Source organism: Entelurus aequoreus, linkage group LG09 (assembly GCF_033978785.1).
Source record: "Entelurus aequoreus isolate RoL-2023_Sb linkage group LG09, RoL_Eaeq_v1.1, whole genome shotgun sequence".
NCBI classification, from domain to species: Eukaryota; Metazoa; Chordata; class Actinopteri; order Syngnathiformes; family Syngnathidae; genus Entelurus; species Entelurus aequoreus.
In genome coordinates this window covers 74,015,306-74,035,357 of record NC_084739.1, presented here as the reverse complement: position 1 = coordinate 74,035,357, position 20,052 = coordinate 74,015,306, and the positions used below count along the sequence as shown (strand labels likewise).

Below are 20,052 nucleotides of genomic sequence, written 5' to 3'. Positions count from 1 at the left end.
CTGCTTAGGCTGCTGCCCCCGCGATAAGTGGAAGATGGATGGATGGATGGATGTATATAGAGACATACTGTAATAACTTGAAGTAAATAATGAAGATTAAAAACCAATTACAAACAAAAAATTCCAAAAAGAAATAAATTAAGCAGTCAATGTGTTGACATTTTTCTTATGAAATTAGGAACAATTTCTCATATTCTCTCTGTTTCTGTAATATTGCAATATGTTCTCGTAAAATTATTACTTTTTGATGCAAAATTATTACTTTTTGATGCAAAATTATTACTTTTTGATGAAAATTGGTGACATTTGTCATGAAAGTCTGACTTTTATCACAATAGTGCCCATTTTTTTGTTGTTCTTATAAAATAGTGACATTTTTTGAGTATCATTATGACTTTTGTCATAATTATGAGGTGGCGACTTGTCCAGGGTGTACCCCGCCTTCTGCCCGAATGCAGCTGAGATAGGCTCCAGCACCCCCCACGACCCCAAAAGGGACAAGCGGTAGAAAATGGATGGATGGATGGATTATAATATTGCCCAAATTTGTACGTTTTCTTAAATTGTTTTGACTTTTGTCGAGTGAAATTACGACTCTTCGTAAAATTGCCCACATTTTAAGCTTTTCTTGTAAAATCGCGACTGTCATTGAGTAAAATTCCAACTGCTATCATAATATTGCACAAATGTTCAGTTTTTCTTGTAAAATTTGGACTTGTGTTGAGAAAAAATTACAACTTTTATTATAATAGTGCCAAAATGTTACGTTTTTCTTGTGAAATTCCAACAAATTTTTCACAACAAGCCTTTTAATATTTGCATAGTTTGTATATATTATTAATGTAGTAAATACAAATCAGTATCTATCTAGAAAGGGTGGTCCTAAAGAGGTAGGCATTTTTTACAGGTCTCAAGAAGGTAAGAAGGAGTGTGTGTGTGTGTGTGTGTGTGAGTGCGTGCACCTTGTTCTGGTCGGTCCAGTACAGATAGAGTCCATGAGGATCCACGTGAAGAGTCACTGGCGTCACAGTGGAGAGATCCTGCAGGAAACACATGGCAGGATTTTAATAGAAAGCAAAGAGTATCCAGGACAGACCCCTGGGGTGCCTCCTAATTGACTGCACTGGTGTATTTAAAACATGCAGTGTGCTAACACCAGACAAGGAAATGACTCATTCCTCATCATTCATAACAAGCGATTTCACAATCTACACAAACCGCATTTTCCCGACTAAAAGCCGCTACTTTTTTTCCCTACGCTTTGAGCCCCGCGGCTTATAAAACGGTGCGGCTAATTTATGGATTATTTTTTTTACGTCGACGGCCGTAATGTTTTGTATTCAACAAAGAGCTGAAAAGGTGTGTTGTTGTTATGGCTACGGCGCCATCTTCTGGACAAGTTCGCACACTTCCTGCTGTAAGTAAATCCTGTTTGGTTTACTATAGCTTTTCTGTGCATCGCTCGTTGATTTAACAGTAGAATTAAGTGAACGCTAATTTAATTCCATTAAATGTTTTGTTTATTTATTTAGGATAAAATGCTTTATCTTTTAATTACAGTACAATAGTAAACAATTCTGCAGTAATGAGTAATACATGTTTATATATTTTTAAATGGTTACTTGTGTTATCATTGCAAGCACTCATTAACTCCATCTTAGAATTAGAATTACGTTCATTTGAAAAAGAATCACAATACTGGTTGAATGTAGATGGTCTAAAAATGTATTTTAAAAAATGTATTCTTATAAATTAAAAAAACATACATACATGTATTTTAAAAGATATATTTTATTAAAAAAATGTAATCGTGTTTTTTGTTTTTTTAATTCTGACTCAATTTAGTATTAAGATGAATAAAAATCCAGATTCTGGTTGCATGGAGATGGCATAAAAACGTCTTTAAAAATGTATTCTTATAAAAAAACAAAAACAAACTATAAATATTTAAAAAATAGATGCTTTTTTTTTTTCAAATCTATTTTTTTTAAAAATATGGATACATTTAGATTTGGAATGATAAGAATCACAATACTGGTTCCATGCAGAAGGCCAAAAATTTATTTTTAAAAATATATTCTTATAAATCAATAAACAAATATATATTTTATTCATTTGTTTTAAATCAATTTTTTTGTCAATTATGAATCAATTTAGAATCGGGATCAATAAGAATTGGATTCTGGTTGCATTCAGATGGCCTAAAAACGTATTTGAAAAATGTATTCTTATACAAAAAAAAAAAAAAAAAATTAATATATATATATATATATATATATATATATATATATATATATATATATATATATATATATATATATATATATATATATATATATATATATATATATTTTTTAAAAATTTCAATTATTATAATTTTTTAAAATTCGTTTTTGAAAATGATGACTTGATTTAGAATCGGGATGAACGAGAACCAGGTTTCTGTTGCATGGAGATTGCCTAAAAACGTCTTAAAAAAAAAGAAGTATTCTTATAAAATAAAAAAACACATTTATATATATTTAAAAATATATAAATATGGATTCTTATAAAATAAAAACGCATTTATATATAATTCAAAAAAATATAAAACTATATTCTCATAAAAAAATGTTTTTATTATATTAAAAAAATTTATAAAAATGTATTATTATGAAATAAAAACATTTATATATATTTAAAAATATATATTTGATTAATTTCGCGATACCTGTTGCATGAAAATAGACAAAAAATTTATTTTTAAAAATGCATTTTTATAAATGAAAAAAAAATCATACACATATATTTAAAAATATATATTTCATTAAAGAAATTAATAGATTTTTTGAAAATTATAAATCAATTTAGAATCGGGATGAGTGAGAATTGGATTCTGTTTGCATTGACATGGCCTAAAAACATATTTAAAAAATGTTTATTCTTATAAAAAAAACATATCTAAAAATATGTATTCGAGTTATTTTTTTAAATAGATGTTTTTGAAAATTATGAATCGGGATGAATAAGAATCACGATTCTGGTTGCACTGAGATGGCCAAAAACATCTTTTTAAAAACGTATTCTCATAAAAATATATACATATATTTTCTTTTTTTATCCATTTTTGAAAAGTATGAACTGATTTAGAATCGAAATTAATGAAAATTGCGATTCAAAGGTGACTTGTTTTTCCTGTGCACTGACTAACCAGTCAACAGTTGTCATGGCAACTGACTCTCCAAAATAGAGCGTAAAGCTTTGTTGTATTGACCAAGAATCAACTAGCCACACACACACACTTTAGATACAACAGTGCTGTAGGTCCTCACGCACACATCAGGTTTTGTTTAGGCATGGGTAGCCATCCCAGTTACCGTAGCAACCAGATCGCACGTTCCCATTGTAAGGGTGCTCCAACATGCCAGCACACGCACCTCGCTGGCGTGTAATCAACAGGTGCTGGCAGCCACGACGTGACCAATTTCGTCTTTTCATCGTAAAATGTACATTTTTGGGGTACGTTCATAGAAAAAATAAAAAAAATAAAATAAAAAAAGTACTTTTGCAATCGGCGCCGTCTCACCTCGTCCCATTTGATGAAGTTGCTGCCGCTCCTCAGCGTGCAGGACACCGCGGGAGGCTGGAGCTTCAAGGCGTGGACCCCCGGCCGGGCGCTCGCCATGGCTTCTCCGCACGTGCGCGCTCTCCCGCCCCCCAGCCGCCGCCGCCGCCGCCGCCCTTAAGCGTGGCCGTGCATCCCGAGTCCCTCACAGGTCAGGCGTAGACGAGGAGCTGCGGCAGCATCTTCTGCGACCGTCCTCCCCCTCCCCTCTCTGCTGCGTCTGGCTGACAGGCGGAAGTAGATGCCTTTGTGGGAGACACACACACACACACACACACACACACACACACACTTACACACACACGCGCGCTGCCTCCACAAACTGACTCATCGGCGACATGCGCACATCTTCCCAAGAGTTGGGGGAGGGATGCGCGGGGAGTATCAGCGTGGGAGAGAAGGAGAGGAAAAAGAGGAAGGAAAGGGCGACCGGGCGGAGGCGGAGCCGTAACGGATTTGGGTCAAACCGGGTTGCTCCTCGCCTGGAGGCCCGTTGACCCCTGACGCCGGGGGTCAACAGGTGTCAGCGGCGAGACCATGTTGCTACGCTACCCTCAACAATTTGTTGTCGCCACGCCGGATCTGATGCTTGTTGCCATAGTAACGCGGCTCCCAGGCCCGAAAAGGGCGGCTTGTGGTCGACCTTTTTTTTGTGCGGCGCGTAGAGATGACACATTTTGTCCCGTTAATAAATGTTGTTTGATCATAAAAATGTAGTTTTATTGCGACACTAAGCTGCCGATGATAAATGTTGTATCTGAATTTTGCACTTCCAAGACATTAGATGTATCAATCAATCAATCAATCAATCAATCAATCAATGTTTATTTACGTATATAGCCCTACATCACAAGTGTCTCAAAGGGCTGCACAAGCCACAACGACATCCGCGGTACAGAGCCTGCATAAGGGCAAGGAAAAACTCACAACCCCAATGGGACGTTGATGTGAATGACTGAAAAACCTTGGAGAGGACACCTATCTTGATCTTATGTGTCATAATAACATAATAGTGAGAGTCCAGTCCATAGTAGATCTAACATAATAGTGAGAGTCCAGTCCATAGTGGATCTAACATAATAGTGAGAGTCCAGTCCATAGTGGATCTAACATAATAGTGAAAGTCCAGTCCATAGTGGATCTAACATAATATTGTGAGAGTCCAGTCCATAGTAGATCTAACATAATAGTGAGAGTCCAGTCCATAGTGGATCTAACATAATAGTGAGAGTCCAGTCCATAGTGGATCTAACATAATAATGTGAGAGTCCAGTCCATAGTGGATCTAACATAATAGTGAGAGTCCAGTCCATAGTGGATCTAACATAATAATGTGAGAGTCCAGTCCATAGTGGATCTAACATAATAGTGAGAGTCCAGTCCATAGTGAATCTAACATAATAGTGAGAGTCCAGTCCATAGTGGATCTAACATAATAGTGAGAGTCCAGTCCATAGTAGATCTAACATAATAGTGAGAGTCCAGTCCATAGTGGATCTAACATAATAGTGAGAGTCCAGTCCACAGTGGATCTAACATAATAATGTGAGAGTCCAGTCCATAGTGGATCTAACATAATAGTGAGAGTCCAGTCCATAGTGGATCTAACATAATAGTGAGAGTCCAGTCCATAGTGGATCTAACATAATAGTGAGAGTCCAGTCCATAGTGGATCTAACATAATAATGTGAGAGTCCAGTCCATAGTGGATCTAACATAATAGTGTGAGAGTCCAGTCCATAGTGGATCTAACATAATAATGAGAGTCCAGTCCATAGTGGATCTAACATAATAGTGAGAGTCCAGTCCATAGTGGATCTAACATAATAGTGTGAGAGTCCAGTCCATAGTGGATCTAACATAATATTGTGAGAGTCCAGTCCATAGTGGATCCAACATAATAGTGAGAGTCCAGTCCATAGTGGATCTAACATAATAATGTGAGAGTCCAGTCCATAGTGGATCTAACATAATAGTGTGAGAGTCCAGTCCATAGTGGATCTAACATAATAATGTGAGAGTCCAGTCCATAGTGGATCTAACATAATAGTGAGAGTCCAGTTCATAGTGGATCTAACATAATAGTGAGAGTCCAGTCCATAGTGGATCTAACATAATAATGTGAGAGTCCAGTCCATAGTGGATCTAACATAATATTGTGAGAGTCCAGTCCATAGTGGATCTAACATAATAGTGAGAGTCCAGTCCATAGTGGATCTAACATAATAATGTGAGAGTCCAGTCCATAGTGGATCTAACATAATAGTGTGAGAGTCCAGTCCATAGTGGATCTAACATAATAATGTGAGAGTCCAGTCCATAGTGGATCTAACATAATAGTGAGAGTCCAGTTCATAGTGGATCTAACATAATAGTGAGAGTCCAGTCCATAGTGGATCCAACATAATAATGTGAGAGTCCAGTCCATAGTGGATCTAACATAATATTGTGAGAGTCCAGTCCATAGTGGATCTAACATAATAGTGAGAGTCTAGTCCATAGTGGATCTAACATAATAATGTGAGAGTCCAGTCCATAGTGGATCTAACATAATAGTGTGAGAGTCCAGTCCATAGTGGATCTAACATAATAATGTGAGAGTCCAGTCCATAGTGGATCTAACATAATAGTGAGAGTCCAGTCCATAGTGGGGCCAGCAGGAGACCATCTCGAGCGGAGACGGGTCAGCAGCGCAGAGATGTCCCCAACCGATACACAGGCGAGCGGTCCACCACGGGTCCCGACTCTGGAGAGATGTCCGATAATGGCTTTTTTGCCGATATCCGATATTGTCCAACTCTTAATTACTGATTCCAATATCAACCGATACCGATATATACAGTCATGGAATTATTATGCCTAATTTTGTTGTGATGCCCCGCTGGATGCATTAAACAATGTAACAAGGTTTTCCAAAATAAATCAACTCAAGTTATGGAAAAACTGCCATATTTATTATTGAAGTCACAAAGTGCATTATTTTTGCCTCAAAACAGCAGCTTGGAATTTGGGACATGCTCTCCCTGAGAGAGCATGAGGAGGTTGAGGTGGGCGGGGTTTAGGTAGGGGCTATCAGGGTTAGTGCTGCAAGGGGTTCTGGGTATTTGTTCTGTTGTGTTTATGTTGTGTTACGGTGCGGATGTTCTCCCGAAATGTGTTTGTCATTCTTGTTTGGTGTGGGTTCACAGTGTGGCGCATATTTGTAACAGTGTTAAAGTTGTTTATACGGCTACCCTCAGTGTGACCTGTATGGCTGTTGACCAAGTATGCCTTGCACTCATTTGTGTGTGTGAAAAGCCGTAGATATTATGTGACTGGGCCGGCACGCAAAGGTAGTGCCTTTAAGGCACGCCCCCAATATTGTTTTCTGGGTGGAAATCGGGAGAAATTCGGGAGAATGGTTGCCCCGGGAGATTGTCGGGAGGGGTACTGAAATTCGGGAGACTCCCGGGAAAAATCGGGAGGGTTGGAAAGTATGACTGGGAGACACAACTGCTCTGTACTTCTCCCTATGTCCGTGTACCACTCCGTACAGCGGCGTTTTAAAAAGTCATTAATTTTACTTTTTGAAACCGATAATTTCCGATATTACATTTTAAAGCATTTATCGGCCGATAATATCCGCAGTCCGGTATTATCAGACATCTCTAATTAGATGGCAGTACTGTGGAGACCAGGGGTCCCCAAACTCATTTTAGATCAGGCGCCACATGGAGAAAAATCTACACCCAAGTGGGCCGGACTAGTGAAATCACGGCACGACATACTTGCCAACCCTCCCGTTTTTACCGGGAGACTCCCGGTATTCAGCGCCTCTCCCGACAACCTCCCGGCAGAAATTTTCTCCCGACAAACTCCCGGTATTCAGCCGGACCTGGAGGCCACGCCCCCTCCAGCTCAATGCGGACCTGAGTGGGGACAGCCTGTTCTCACGTCCGCTTTCCCACAATATAAACAGCTTTCCTGCCCAATGACGTCATAACTGTAGCATGATCGAGGGCGAGTTCTTGGTTTCTTATGTGGGTTTATTGTTAGGCAGCTTCATTAACGCGGTAACAACACACAACAACAGCAGTCACGTTTAGTCTACCGTAAAGCAGTTCGTCTGCCGTAAACAGCAATGTTGTGACACTCTTAAAAAGGACAATACTGCCATCTACTGGATAGCCTCCAGAACACTGAAATTCAAGTATTTATTTTATTTATATGTATAATAAAATTAAAAAAAAAAAATATATATATATATATATATATAGATATATATATATATATATATAGCTAGAATTCACTGAAAGTCAAGTATTTCATACACACACACACACACACACATATATATATATATATATATATATATATATATATATATATATATATATATATATATATATATATATATATATATATATATATATATATATATATATATATATATATATATATATATATATATATATATATATATATGAAATACTTGAGTTGGTGAATTCTAGCTTAAATATATTCCCCTCTTAACCACGCCCCCACCCCCCACCTCCCGGTATCGGAGGTCTCAAGGTTGGCAAGTATGCGGCACGATAACTCAAAAATAAAGACAATTACAGATTGTTTTCTTTGTTTAAAAATAATGATAAATGGGTTATACTTTTATAGCGCTTTTCTACCTTCGAGGTCCTCAAAGCGCCTTGACACTATTTACACGTTCACCCATTCACACCCTGATGGCGGGAGCTGCCATGCAAGGCCCGAACCACGACCCATCAGGAGCAAGGGTGAAGTGCCTTGCTCAAGGACACAACGGACGTGACTAGGATGGCGGAAGCTGGGGATTGAACCAGAGCCGCGCCGTCCCCCAAATAACTTGGTCAACAGATTTCAGTGTGTGTATAGGTATTCTTGCACCATATTGGCCAAAGGTGGCTGAGTTGGCATTTATTTAACACGGAAATAAGGCAACAACAGCTTTTTCCTACTCAGTGGCCTAGTGGTTAAGTGTCCGCCCTGAGATCGGTAGGTTGTGAGTTCAAACCCCGGCCGAGTCATACCAAGGACTATAAAAATGGGACCCATTACCTCCCTGCTTGGCACTCAGCATCATTGGTTGGAATTGGGGGTTAAATCACCAAAAATGATTGCAGGGCGCGGCCACAGCTGCTGCTCACTGCTCCCCTCACCTACCAGGGGGTGATCAAGGGGATGGGTCAAATGCAGAGGACAAATTTCACCACACCTAGTGTGTGTGTGACAATCATTGGTACTTTAACTTTAACTTCTGGGTACTACCGTATGCACATGTGTCATGTGTTTCGGTTTCTATTAATGTATGTGTGTGTGTGTGTGTGTGTGTGTGTGTCCTCACCCTCTTGGCATGCTGGTATGGGTAGAAGCACACGGTGGGGTAGGCGGTGATGCCTGCCGACTGACATGTCTGATAGTGAGCCTGGCAGTCCATCTTGCCAGCTCGGACCTCCCCTTTCAGGACCTGTCAACCCCACAGTGACCCGGCCCGTTTAGACACACCCCTACTCACCTTTCTTGTCCGCAACAAAACCAGGGAAAAAGGTGAGACTCACCCGAGCCAGGACCTCAAACTCAGGGGCAAAAATGTTGTCAGGGTCCACACCAGGGGGCGTAAAAGTCCAGAACCCAGTGGTCGTGACCTGCCACAACCAGAGACCTGAAGGAGTCGGGAGTCAGATCCACTGATGCTCTGGGAAGCGCGCTGAGGGCCCAGGATTTATATAAATAGAACAAGCACATTCTGAAAATGTACAAATCATAATATTCTTTTTTTTTTTTTTTTACATTTACATGTTGCGCTTTAGTATTCTATCTGTATTTGTCGTTATTTATATTTTTTGAATAAATGATGTGATAATGTTCATCAGTCAAAACTCATTGGTGTTCATTTTCAATCTATCAAGATAAAAAAATGATATCAAAATCAAATTACAGGATGTTATTTATGTACTTTGATCATTTTCCTCGACTGATGTGCTAACATCATGTGGTTTATTTTGTACATATGTAGCATCATCTTCAAAGATACAAAGAATTGCTATTGCGACACCCAGTGGACACATTTAGAAAAAATAAATAAATAAAGTATTCTTATAAAATTAAAAAACACATTTATATATATTTAAAAAAATATAAAACTACATTCTTATAAAATAAAAACACATTTATATATATTTAAAAAAATATAAAACTATATTCTTATAAAATAAAAACACATTTATATATATTTTAAAAAATATATAAAAATGTATTATTATCAAATAAAAATATTTACCGTATTTTTCGGAGTATAAGTCGCTCCGGAGTATAAATCGCACCGGCCGAGAATGCATAATAAAGAAGGAAAAAAACATATATAAGTCGCACTGGAGTATAAGTCGCATTTTTGGGGGAAATTTATTTGATAAAAGCCAACACCAAGAATAGACATTTGAAAGGCAATTTAAAATAAATAAAGAATAGTGAACAACAGGCTGAATAAGTGTACGTTATATGAGGCATAAAGAACCAACTGAGAACGTGCCTGGTATGTTAACGTAACATATTATGGTAAGAGTCATTCAAATAACTATAACATATAGAACATGCTATACGTTTACCAAACAATCTGTCACTCCTAATCGCTAAATCCCATGAAATCTTATACGTCTAGTCTCTTATGTGAATGAGCTAAATTATAATATTTGATATTTTACGGTAATGTGTTAATAATTTCACACATAAGTCGCTCCTGAGTATAAGTCGCACCCCCGGCCAAACTATGAAAAAAACTGCGACTTATAGTCCGAAAAATACGGTATATATATTTTAAAATATATATTTTATTTATTTTTTGAAAGTTATATACATTTAGGAATGGGAAGAATAAGAATCACGATACCTGTTGCATGAAGATGGACTAAAAATTAATTTTTAAAAATGAATAAAATTTGTTCGCGGGACTGTTCCGGCCCTCGGGCCGTACGTTTGACACCCCTGCTGTAGACTAACTACAAAGTAGCTTTTTCCAGGAAGCTGAATGTGTTATGGTGCACTTTAAAATGTGTTTTTACTGTAAGTATTACACTTGTTACCCACCAGCCGTTTGATTAACATTCATCTTTCCCTCTATCCGGACGAGTCTCCCAGTTCCTGCCACTGAAAAACCATCCCCACAGCATGATGCTGCCTCCACCCTGCTTCACTGTAGGGACGGTCCTGATGAGCGGGGCCGGGTTTCGTCCAAACGTGACTTCGATCTTTGTCTCATTAGACCAGAGAATTTATTTTCATCGTGGTCCGAGAGTCTTTCAGGTGCGTTTTGGCAAACTTTTTACAAAAAAACGGCTGTTGTCCGGCAAATCAAGCGTATTCAAAAAAACTTGTAATCTTTGCCAAAGGCGCAATAACAAAGTACTGAGCAAAGGGTCTGAATACTTAGATTTTTAATAAATTGGCAAAATGTTTTTTTTCTTTTTTTTCTACTTTTCACATTGTCATTATGGGGTATTGTGTGTAGAACTTTGAGGACAAAAATTGATTTATTCAATTATGGAATAAGGCTGTAACATAACAAAATGTGGAAAATATGAATACTTTCCGGATGTTCTGTAATGTAATGAAAACATCTGAAATGTTGATACTAAAAATAAATAAAATGTATTTAAACATGTTTTAGTCCTTTTTTATCAGCCCCTTTCATTACAAATGTCACACTACCACCATATTGAGAGAATATTAAAAACATTGTTTTATATACTTGAAGGCTCCACACCACTGTACTTTGTAAAATGTAAAATATTTTTTTGTACGACGCATAGAGATGACTACTGTCCACATTTTATCCGTTAATAAATGTTGTTTGATAATAAAAATGTAAAAAATGAGCTTCTGATGATAAATGTTATATCTGAATTTTGCACTTCCAAGACAGTACTGTGTAGACTAAGTACAAAGTAGCAGTGTTATGTTGCGCCCTACAAAGTGTTTATACTGTAAGTATTGCACTTCTTACACGCCGGCCGTTTGATTCTAACATTCATCTTTCCCTCTATCCGGACACGTCTCCCAGTTCCTGCCGCTGAAAAACCATCCCCACAGTATGATGCTGCCCCCACCCTGCTTCCCTGTAGGGACGGTCCTGATGAGCGGTGCCTGGTTCCGTGCAAACAAGACGCCAAAGACTTCAATCATTGTGTCATCAGACCAGAGAATTTGGTTTCTCGTGGTCTGAGAGTCTTTCAAAAAACGGAAAGAAACGGCTGTTGTCCAGCCACCAAAGATAGGTGTGCCAAGCGTATTCAAAAAGACTTGAAATTTCTGCCAAAGGTGCATCAACAAAGTACTGAGCAAAGGGTCTGAAATTGAATACTTCTATTTTTAATAAATTGGCAAATAAAAAAAAGTTTTCATATTGTCATTATGGGGTAATTTGTGTAGAATTTATTTTGAGGACGAAAATGGATTTATTCTATTTTGGAATAAGGCTGCAACATAACAAAATGTGGAAAAACTGAATACTTTCCGGATGTTCTGTTATTTTATTGTGGGCAGTCTAAGGCACACCTGTGCAATAGTCATGCTGTTTGATCAGCATCTTCATATGACACACCTGTGAGGTGGGATGGATTATCTTGGCAAAGAAGAAATGCTCACTAACACAGATTTAGACAGATTTGTCAACAATATTTAAGAGGAATAGGTCTGTTGTGTTTGATGGGATGGGAATCAGCACCTCCAAGTCCGAGTCCATGGATCTCGCCCGGAAAAGGGTGGAGTGCCATCTCCGGGTTGGGGAGGAGATCTTGCCCCAAGTGGAGGAGTTCAAGTACCTCGGAGTCTTGTTCACGAGTGAGGGAAGAGTGGATTGTGAGATCGACAGGCGGATCGGTGCGGCGTCTTCAGTAATGCGGACGCTGTATCGATCCGTTGTGGTGAAGAAGGAGCTGAGCCGGAAGGCAAAGCTCTCAATTTACCGGGTGATCTACGTTCCCATCCTCACCTATGGTCATGAGCTTTGGGTTATGACTGAAAGGACAAGATCCCGGGTACAAGCGGCTGAAATGAGTTTCCTCTTCCGGGTGGCGGGGCTCTCCCTTAGAGATAGGGTGAGAAGCTCTGTCATCCGGGAGGAACTCAAAGTAAAGCCGCTGCTCCTCCACATGGAGAGGAGCCAGATGAGGTGGTTCGGGCATCTGGTCAGGCTGCCACCCGAACGCCTCCCTAGGGAGGTGTTTAGGGCACGTCCGACCGGTAGGAGGCCACGGGGAAGACCCAGGACACGTTGGGAAGACTATGTCTCCCGGCTAGCCTGGGAACGCCTCAGGATCCCCCGGGAGGAGCTGGACGAAGTGGCTGGGGAGAGGGAAGTCTGGGCTTCTCTGCTTAGGCTGCTGCCCCCGCGACCCCGACCTCGGATACGCGGAAAAAGATGGATGGATGGAAGGTCTGTTGTGTTTGACATCTTTAAGTTCAACTAGGGACGGCGTGGCGAAGTTGGTAGAGTGGCTGTGCCAGCAATGGGAGTGTTGCTGGTTACTGGGGTTCAATTCCCACCTTCTACCTTCCTAGTCACGTCCGTTGTGTCCTTGGGCAAGACACTTCACCCTTTGCCTCTGATGGCTGCTGGTTAGCGCCTTGCATGGCAGCTCCCGCCATCAGTGTGTGAATGTGTGTGTGAATGGGTAAATGTGGAAATACTGTCAAAGCGCTTTGAGTACCTTGAAGGTAGAAAAGCGCTATACAAGTACAACCCATTTATTGTCATTTATAACTCATGAAAAATGGGAGCAAAAACAAAAATATTACATTTATATTTTTGTTCAGTATAATTGATTTGGTTTATTTTTATTTTACTTGTTACTTTTTTTTATTTGGATTCACTTTTACGGTTCACTGTTTTGTTAAGGTCAACCGTACGCACACTATAATTTTGTATTTATATTTTTATTATGTCCTAATTTTTATTCTAATATTATTAACGCATGCACAGCACACGCACACACAATTTATTTGTAATAACATTGAGTGTCAGTTCTATGATTAACTACATTCCTCCATAAAATAGACAAACAGCTCTGATACATTTCTATATTACTTAAAAGAAAACTGGTTTTGTTGAATAAAATTTTACCCCAACATTTAATAAAGTCAAAATCCAACACTTATCTTTTCTAAAGTAAATCTGTACAGCAGATATAGATCATCAACATCAACCATACGATTTGTCTGAGTGGCTGGACAGGACAGATTTAAAAAAAAAAAAAAAAAAAAAATAAAAAACAATTTTTAATCGATTTACAGGCCTACTGAAATGAAATGTTTTTATTTAAACGGCGATAGCAGATCCATTCTATGTGTCATACTTGATCATTTTGCGATATTGCCATATTTTTGCTGAAAGGATTTAGTAGAGAACATCGACGATAAAGTTCGCAACTTTTGGTCGCTGATAAAAAAAGCCTTGCCTGTACCGGAAGTAGCGTGACGTCGCAGGTTGAAGGGCTCCTCACATTTCCCCATTGTTTACACCAGCAGCGAGAGCGATTCAGACGAGAAAGCGACGATTACCCCATTAATTTGAGCCAGGATGAAAGATTCGTGGATGAGGAACGTGAGAGTGAAGGACTAGACGTATCTTTTTTCGCTCTGACCGCAACTTAGGTACAAGGGCTCATTGGATTCCACACTTTGTCCTTTTTCTATTGTGGATCACGGATTTGTATTTTAAACCACCTGGGATACTATATCCTCTTGAAAATGAGAGTCGAGAACGCGAAATGAACATTCACAGTGACTTTTATCTCCACGACAATACATTGGCGAAGCACTTTAGCTACGGAGCTAACGTGATAGCATCGGGCTTAACTGCAGATAGAAACAAAAGAAATAAACCCCTGACTGGAAGGATAGACAGAAAATCAACAATACTATTAAACCATGGACATGTAAATACACGGTTAATGCTTTCCAGCCAGGAAATCACCCAGGTATCCTCATTTAAATATTTAGGGATTCATATTGATAATCTTCTCTGCTGGAAGACACATATTGACAAACTGTGCAATAGACTGCAACAGAGGCTATATTTTTTGCGAAGATTAAGATTGTACGGCGTAAGCACCCACATCATGATGATTTTCTACCGTGCCATTGTAGAGAGCATCATTAGATACGGGATCACCTCATGGTTTGGCAACCTAACCATTAAGCTAAAAAGCAAACTGGCCGGCATGCATAAAACGGCAATGAAAATCGTAGGGAGGAAAGAATATGAGCCTATACAGAGCATCTATGAGCAGGCAGTTAGGAAAAAAGCTAAGAAAATTATTTCCAACTCACAACACCCACTATTCCCTGAATATAAAACCCGGCCATCAGGGAGAAGACTCCGGGTCCCACTATGCAAATCGAACCGCCTTAAATTATCATTTGTCCCAGCCCCCATTAAGCTGACCAACAAGGTGCAATAGAATGTTAATACATAGGTTAGCACTTTTTTAGCATGTAGCACTTTAGCACATAGCACTTTATCTATTAGCTCTAGTGCAATGCACACTGGCACTTTATCTTTATCTCCATACTGTAGATCAGGGGTCACCAACCTTTTTGAAACCAAGAGCTACTTCTTGGGTACTGATTAATGCGAAGGGCTACCAGTTTGATACACACTTAAATAAATTGCCAGAAATAGCCAATTTGCTCAATTTACCTTTAACTCTATGTTATTATTAATAATTAATGATATTTAGACTTAATTTAACGGTTTAAAAGAGGAGAAAACACCAAAAAAATTACAATTAAATTTTGAAACATAGTTTATTTTCAATTTCGACTCTTTAAAATTCAAAATTCAACCGAAAAAAAGACGAGAAAATCTAGCTAATTCGAATCTTTTTATGGAACATCATTAGTAATTTTTACTGATTAAGATTAATTTTAGAATTTTGATGACATGTTTTAAATAGGTTAAAATCCAATCTACACTTTGTTAGAATATATAAGAAATTGGACCAAGCTATATTTCTAACAGACTAATCATTATTTATTCTAGGTTTTCCAGAACAAAAATTTTGAAAGAAATTCAAAAGACTTTGAAATAAGATTTAAATTTGATTCTACAGATTTTTTAGATTTGCCAGAATAATTTTTTTGAATTTTAATCATAATAAGTTTGAAGAAATATTTCACAAATATTCTTCGTCGAAAAAACAGAAGCTAAAATGAAGAATTAAATTAAAATGTATTTATTATTCTTTACAATAAAATTTTTTTTTTTACTTGAACATTGATTTAAATTGTCAGGAAAGAAGAGGAAGGAATTTAAAAGGTAAAAAGGTATATGTGTTTAAAAATCCTAAAATCCTTTTTAAGATTGTATTTTTTTCTCTAAAATTGTCTTTCTGAAAGTTATAAGAAGCAAAGTAAAAAAAATAATGAATTTATTTAAACAAGTGAAGACCTAGTCTTTAAAATATTTTCTTGGATTTTCAACTTCTATTTGAGTTTTGTCTCTCTTAGAATTAAAAATGTCAAGCAAAGCGAGACCAGCTTGCTAGTAAATAAATAAAATTTAAAAAATAGAGGCAGCTCACTGGTAAGTGCTGCTATTTGAGCTATTTTTAGAACAGACCAGCGGGCTACTCATCTGGTCCTTACGGGCTACCTGGTGCCCGCGGGCACCGCGTTGGTGACCCCTGCTGTAGATTTTATGCCTACATCAAAGTGCCACCTATGTCTATCAAGCTCCATGTTCTGATGTTTAAATGTTAGTTGTCTGGTTGTGGTTGTGTCTGCGCTTGTGTTTTTGTGTATGTTAAGAAAGCAATGATGCACTGTGCCCAAGACAAATTTCCCCGCGGGGACAATAAAGTTGAACCTTGAAGCTTAACAATGCTGTTGCTAACGACGCCATTGAAGCTAACTTAGCAACGGGACCTCACAGAGCTATGCTAAAAACATTAGCTACCCACCTACGCCAGCCAGCGCTCATCTGTTCATCAACACCTGTGCTTACCTGCGTTCCAGCGATCGACGGAGCGACGAAGGACTTCACCCGATCATCGATGCGGTCGGCGGCTAGCGTCGGGTAACGCGTCTGCTATCCAAGTCAAAGTCCTCCTGGTTGTGTTGCTGCAGCCGGCCGCTAATACACCGATCCCACCTACAGCTTTCTTCTTTGCAGTCTCCATTGTTCATTAAACAAATTGCAAAAGATTCACCAACACAGATGTCCAGAATACTGTGGAATTTTGCGATGAAAACAGAGCTTTTTGTATTGCATACAATGGTGTCCGAATACTTCCGTTTCAACGAATGACGTCACGCGCATACGTCATCATACATAGACGTTTTCAGCCGGAAGTTTCGCGGGAAATTTAAAATTGCACTCTATAAGTTAACCCAGCCGTATTGGCATGTGTTGCAATGTTAGTTCATATATCAATGATGAAATCCTATCAGACTGCGTGGTCGGTAGTAGTGGCTTTCAGTAGGCCTTTAATAATCGTTACAAAAAAGAATTGCGATTATTTCGAAGTAAAACATTTTTTTTCAGACCCTTAACACTTAGTTTATTCTTACTTGTTTAGTGTATTGTTATCTGTGTTATTAAAATGGCACAAAGTTCTGAAGGTTAGGGAAAACTCAAAATAGTGATATCACTGTCAAAGCACGGCGAAATGGAACCACTTTGACAAATAATAAATACAATTATTGACATTTTAGGATTGTTTTTACCAATATTTGTGTAAATGTAAATTACTCGTATTCACATCTTATAACGGCGACCAGTGGTTATGTTGCTCAAATAAAATAAAAATAACGAGTCAGTCTTTTAAAGGAATGGCTCTCTATCTGCAGAAACATGCAGCTTTAACTCAATCCTATTCCAGTCCTACCGGTGAAAACAAAACAAAAACAAGGCCAATCACGAAAAAGAGAAACACTGACGACGTGTTTCCATGTGTGCCAATGTAGGCGGGTATTACGGCAGGCGCGTGGGCGAGGCCGGGGAGACGTCGTAAACAAGGAGGTGGTGGCGTTCCAGGAGAAACAACGTCGGCCCATCCATGAAAAGAGCAAGCTGGCAGTGTTGCTGCACACTCACCAGTCTGGCAACATGGCAGACACACAACACTACACTGCAATGTCACACCACACACGGCATTTCATGGCGGGTTGGCTTCAAGGACGCTGCTCAAATATAAAACACTTCATGACACAACACACCTTTTTTTTAAAATCTGAGACGAGAAATGAAGGACACTTTGATGGACAATTGCCAATATTTCTCCAGCAGCTGTATCATAAATATCCATTGCTGTTTGCTTGTTATTTAGGATTGAAATAAGTCAGCATTTTGGTGCAAATCTGGACAAAAATGCACAAAGGGTTTTTCCCCCCCAAGGCATTATCCATAACCTCCTGCTTTTTGACAGCGATACTGGTGCCTTATTTATATCTATTATTTTCCAAAAGTAGATGTAAGCGCAGTGTGTGACCACCTTTCTTTGCGGCAGCAGGTGCCTTGGTAGGCGATTGTCGTCGTCGCGATGCTGGCATTTCAGGCACCGCATAGGGTTTGATGTGTTGAAGCGTGATGTCTTTGCAGGACATTTGGTGCAAGCAACGTCTTCCTCTGAAACAATAAAGTTTACGGCATTTTTACAGGTAGGTGGGAAAAGGGAGCGTTGGATTTGCTCACCCAAACCCACCTGCAGCACAGCACTTGTAACCTCGCCTCGTTTGAGCGTTTATTTTCTCTTTCTCACTTTAAAATGTATCAGTATGTCATACAAAACGTTGGCACGTTGTGTAAATGGTAAATAAAAACAGAATACAATGATTTGCAAATCCTTTTCAACCTATATTCAATTGAATAGACCGCAAAGACAAGATATTTAATGTTCCAACTGGTAAACTTTGTTATTTTTTGAAAATATTAGCTCATTTAGAATGTGATGCCTGCAACATGTTTCAAAAAAGCTGGCACAAGTGGCAAAAAAGACTGGGAAAGTTGGAGAATGCTCATCAAACACTTATTTGGAACATCCCACAGGTGAACAGGCTAATTGGGAACAGGTGGGTGCCATGATTGGGTATAAAAGCAGCTTCCATGAAATGCTCAGTCATTCTCAAACAAGATTGGGGCGAGGGTCACCACTTTGTCAACAAATGCGTGGGCAAATTGTCGAAAAGTTTAAGAACAACATTTCTCAACGAGCTATTGCAAGGAATTTAGGGGTTTCACCATCTATGGTCCGTAATATCATCAAAAGGTTCAGAGAAATCACTGCACGTAAGCGATGATATTACAGACCTTCGAACCCTCAGGCGGTACTGCATCAAAAATTAGTGAACGCACATCAATGTGTAAAGGATATCACCACATGGGCTCAAAAACACTTCAGAAAACCACTGTCAGTAACTACAGTTCGTCGCGACATCTGTAAGTGCAAGTTAAAACTCTACTATGCAGAATGAAAGCCATTTATCAACAACACCCAGAAGGACTGATGCAAAGTGGAAAAGTGTTTTGTGGTCTGACGAGTCCACATTTCAAATTGTTTTTGGAAACTGTGAACGTCGTGTCCTCCGGAACAAAAACGGAAAAGAACCATCCGGATTGTTAAAGGCACCAAGTATAAAAGCCAGCATCTGTGATAGTATGGGGGTGTATTAGTGCTCAAGGCATGGTAACTTAACCATGGCACCATTATTGCTGAAAGGTACATACAGGTTTTGGAGCAACATATGTTGCCATCCAAGCAACGTTATCATGGACGCCCCTGCTTATTTCAGCAAGACAATGCCGAGCCACGTGTTAGAACAGCGTGGCTTCATAGTAAAAGAGTGCGGGTACTAGACTGGCCTGCCTGTAGTCCAGACCTGTCTCCCATTGAAAATGTGTGGCGCATTATGAAGCCTAAAATAGCACAACGGAGACCCCCGGACTGTTGAACAACTTAAGCTGTACATTAAGCAAGAATGGGAAAGAATTCCACTTGAAAAGCTTCAAAAATGTGTCTCCTCAGTTCCCAAACGTTTACTGTGTTGTTAAAAGGAAAGGCCATGTAACACAGTGGTAAAAATGCCCTTGCCAACTTTTTTGCAATGTGTTGCTGCCATTAAATTCGAAGTTAATGATTATTTGCAAAACATTTTTAGTTTCTCAGTTCCAACATTAAATATCTTGTCTTTGCAGTCTATTCAATTGAATATAAGTTGAAAAGGATTTTCAAATCATTGTATTCTGTTTTTATTTACCATTTACACAACGTGCCAACTTCACTGGTTTTGTGTTTTGTAATTAAGCCTGATATTTATCTACCTTCCAGGACTTTGCCATGTTGGGACCTCGCCGATTGTCACAAAATCAACTTCATCCCTTTGCATTATGTGCGATCTCGCAACTTCCCTGCACATTTTGGCGCCCGCAAAACCTTGTCGAG

The 20,052-nt window shown here is 38.9% G+C and overlaps 1 protein-coding gene and 1 long non-coding RNA gene across 3 annotated transcripts in view; both read right to left on the bottom strand.

Moving 5' to 3' along the window:
• The window catches only part of plcb1 (phospholipase C beta 1), a 58,709-nt gene extending 54,138 nt beyond the window's left edge, over positions 1 to 4,571 (bottom strand). The window contains 2 exon segments of the mRNA XM_062059313.1: positions 963 to 1,040; positions 3,566 to 4,571. Of these exon segments, the coding sequence (XP_061915297.1) occupies positions 963 to 1,040; positions 3,566 to 3,664 (177 nt within the window). The 5' untranslated portion in view covers positions 3,665 to 4,571.
• A 3,581-nt stretch (positions 4,572 to 8,152) lies between these two features.
• Positions 8,153 to 20,052, bottom strand: LOC133656948 (uncharacterized). 2 transcript variants are annotated; one of them, XR_009827205.1, is made up of 5 exons: positions 19,932 to 20,052; positions 18,106 to 18,239; positions 9,175 to 9,323; positions 8,961 to 9,083; positions 8,153 to 8,775 (listed from the first exon to the last, which is right to left on the bottom strand). It is a non-coding gene; the product is annotated as an uncharacterized LOC133656948 (long non-coding RNA). The 2 variants fall into 2 exon arrangements; XR_009827204.1 differs by lacking the exon at positions 8,153 to 8,775 and having other exon boundaries at positions 8,866 to 9,083.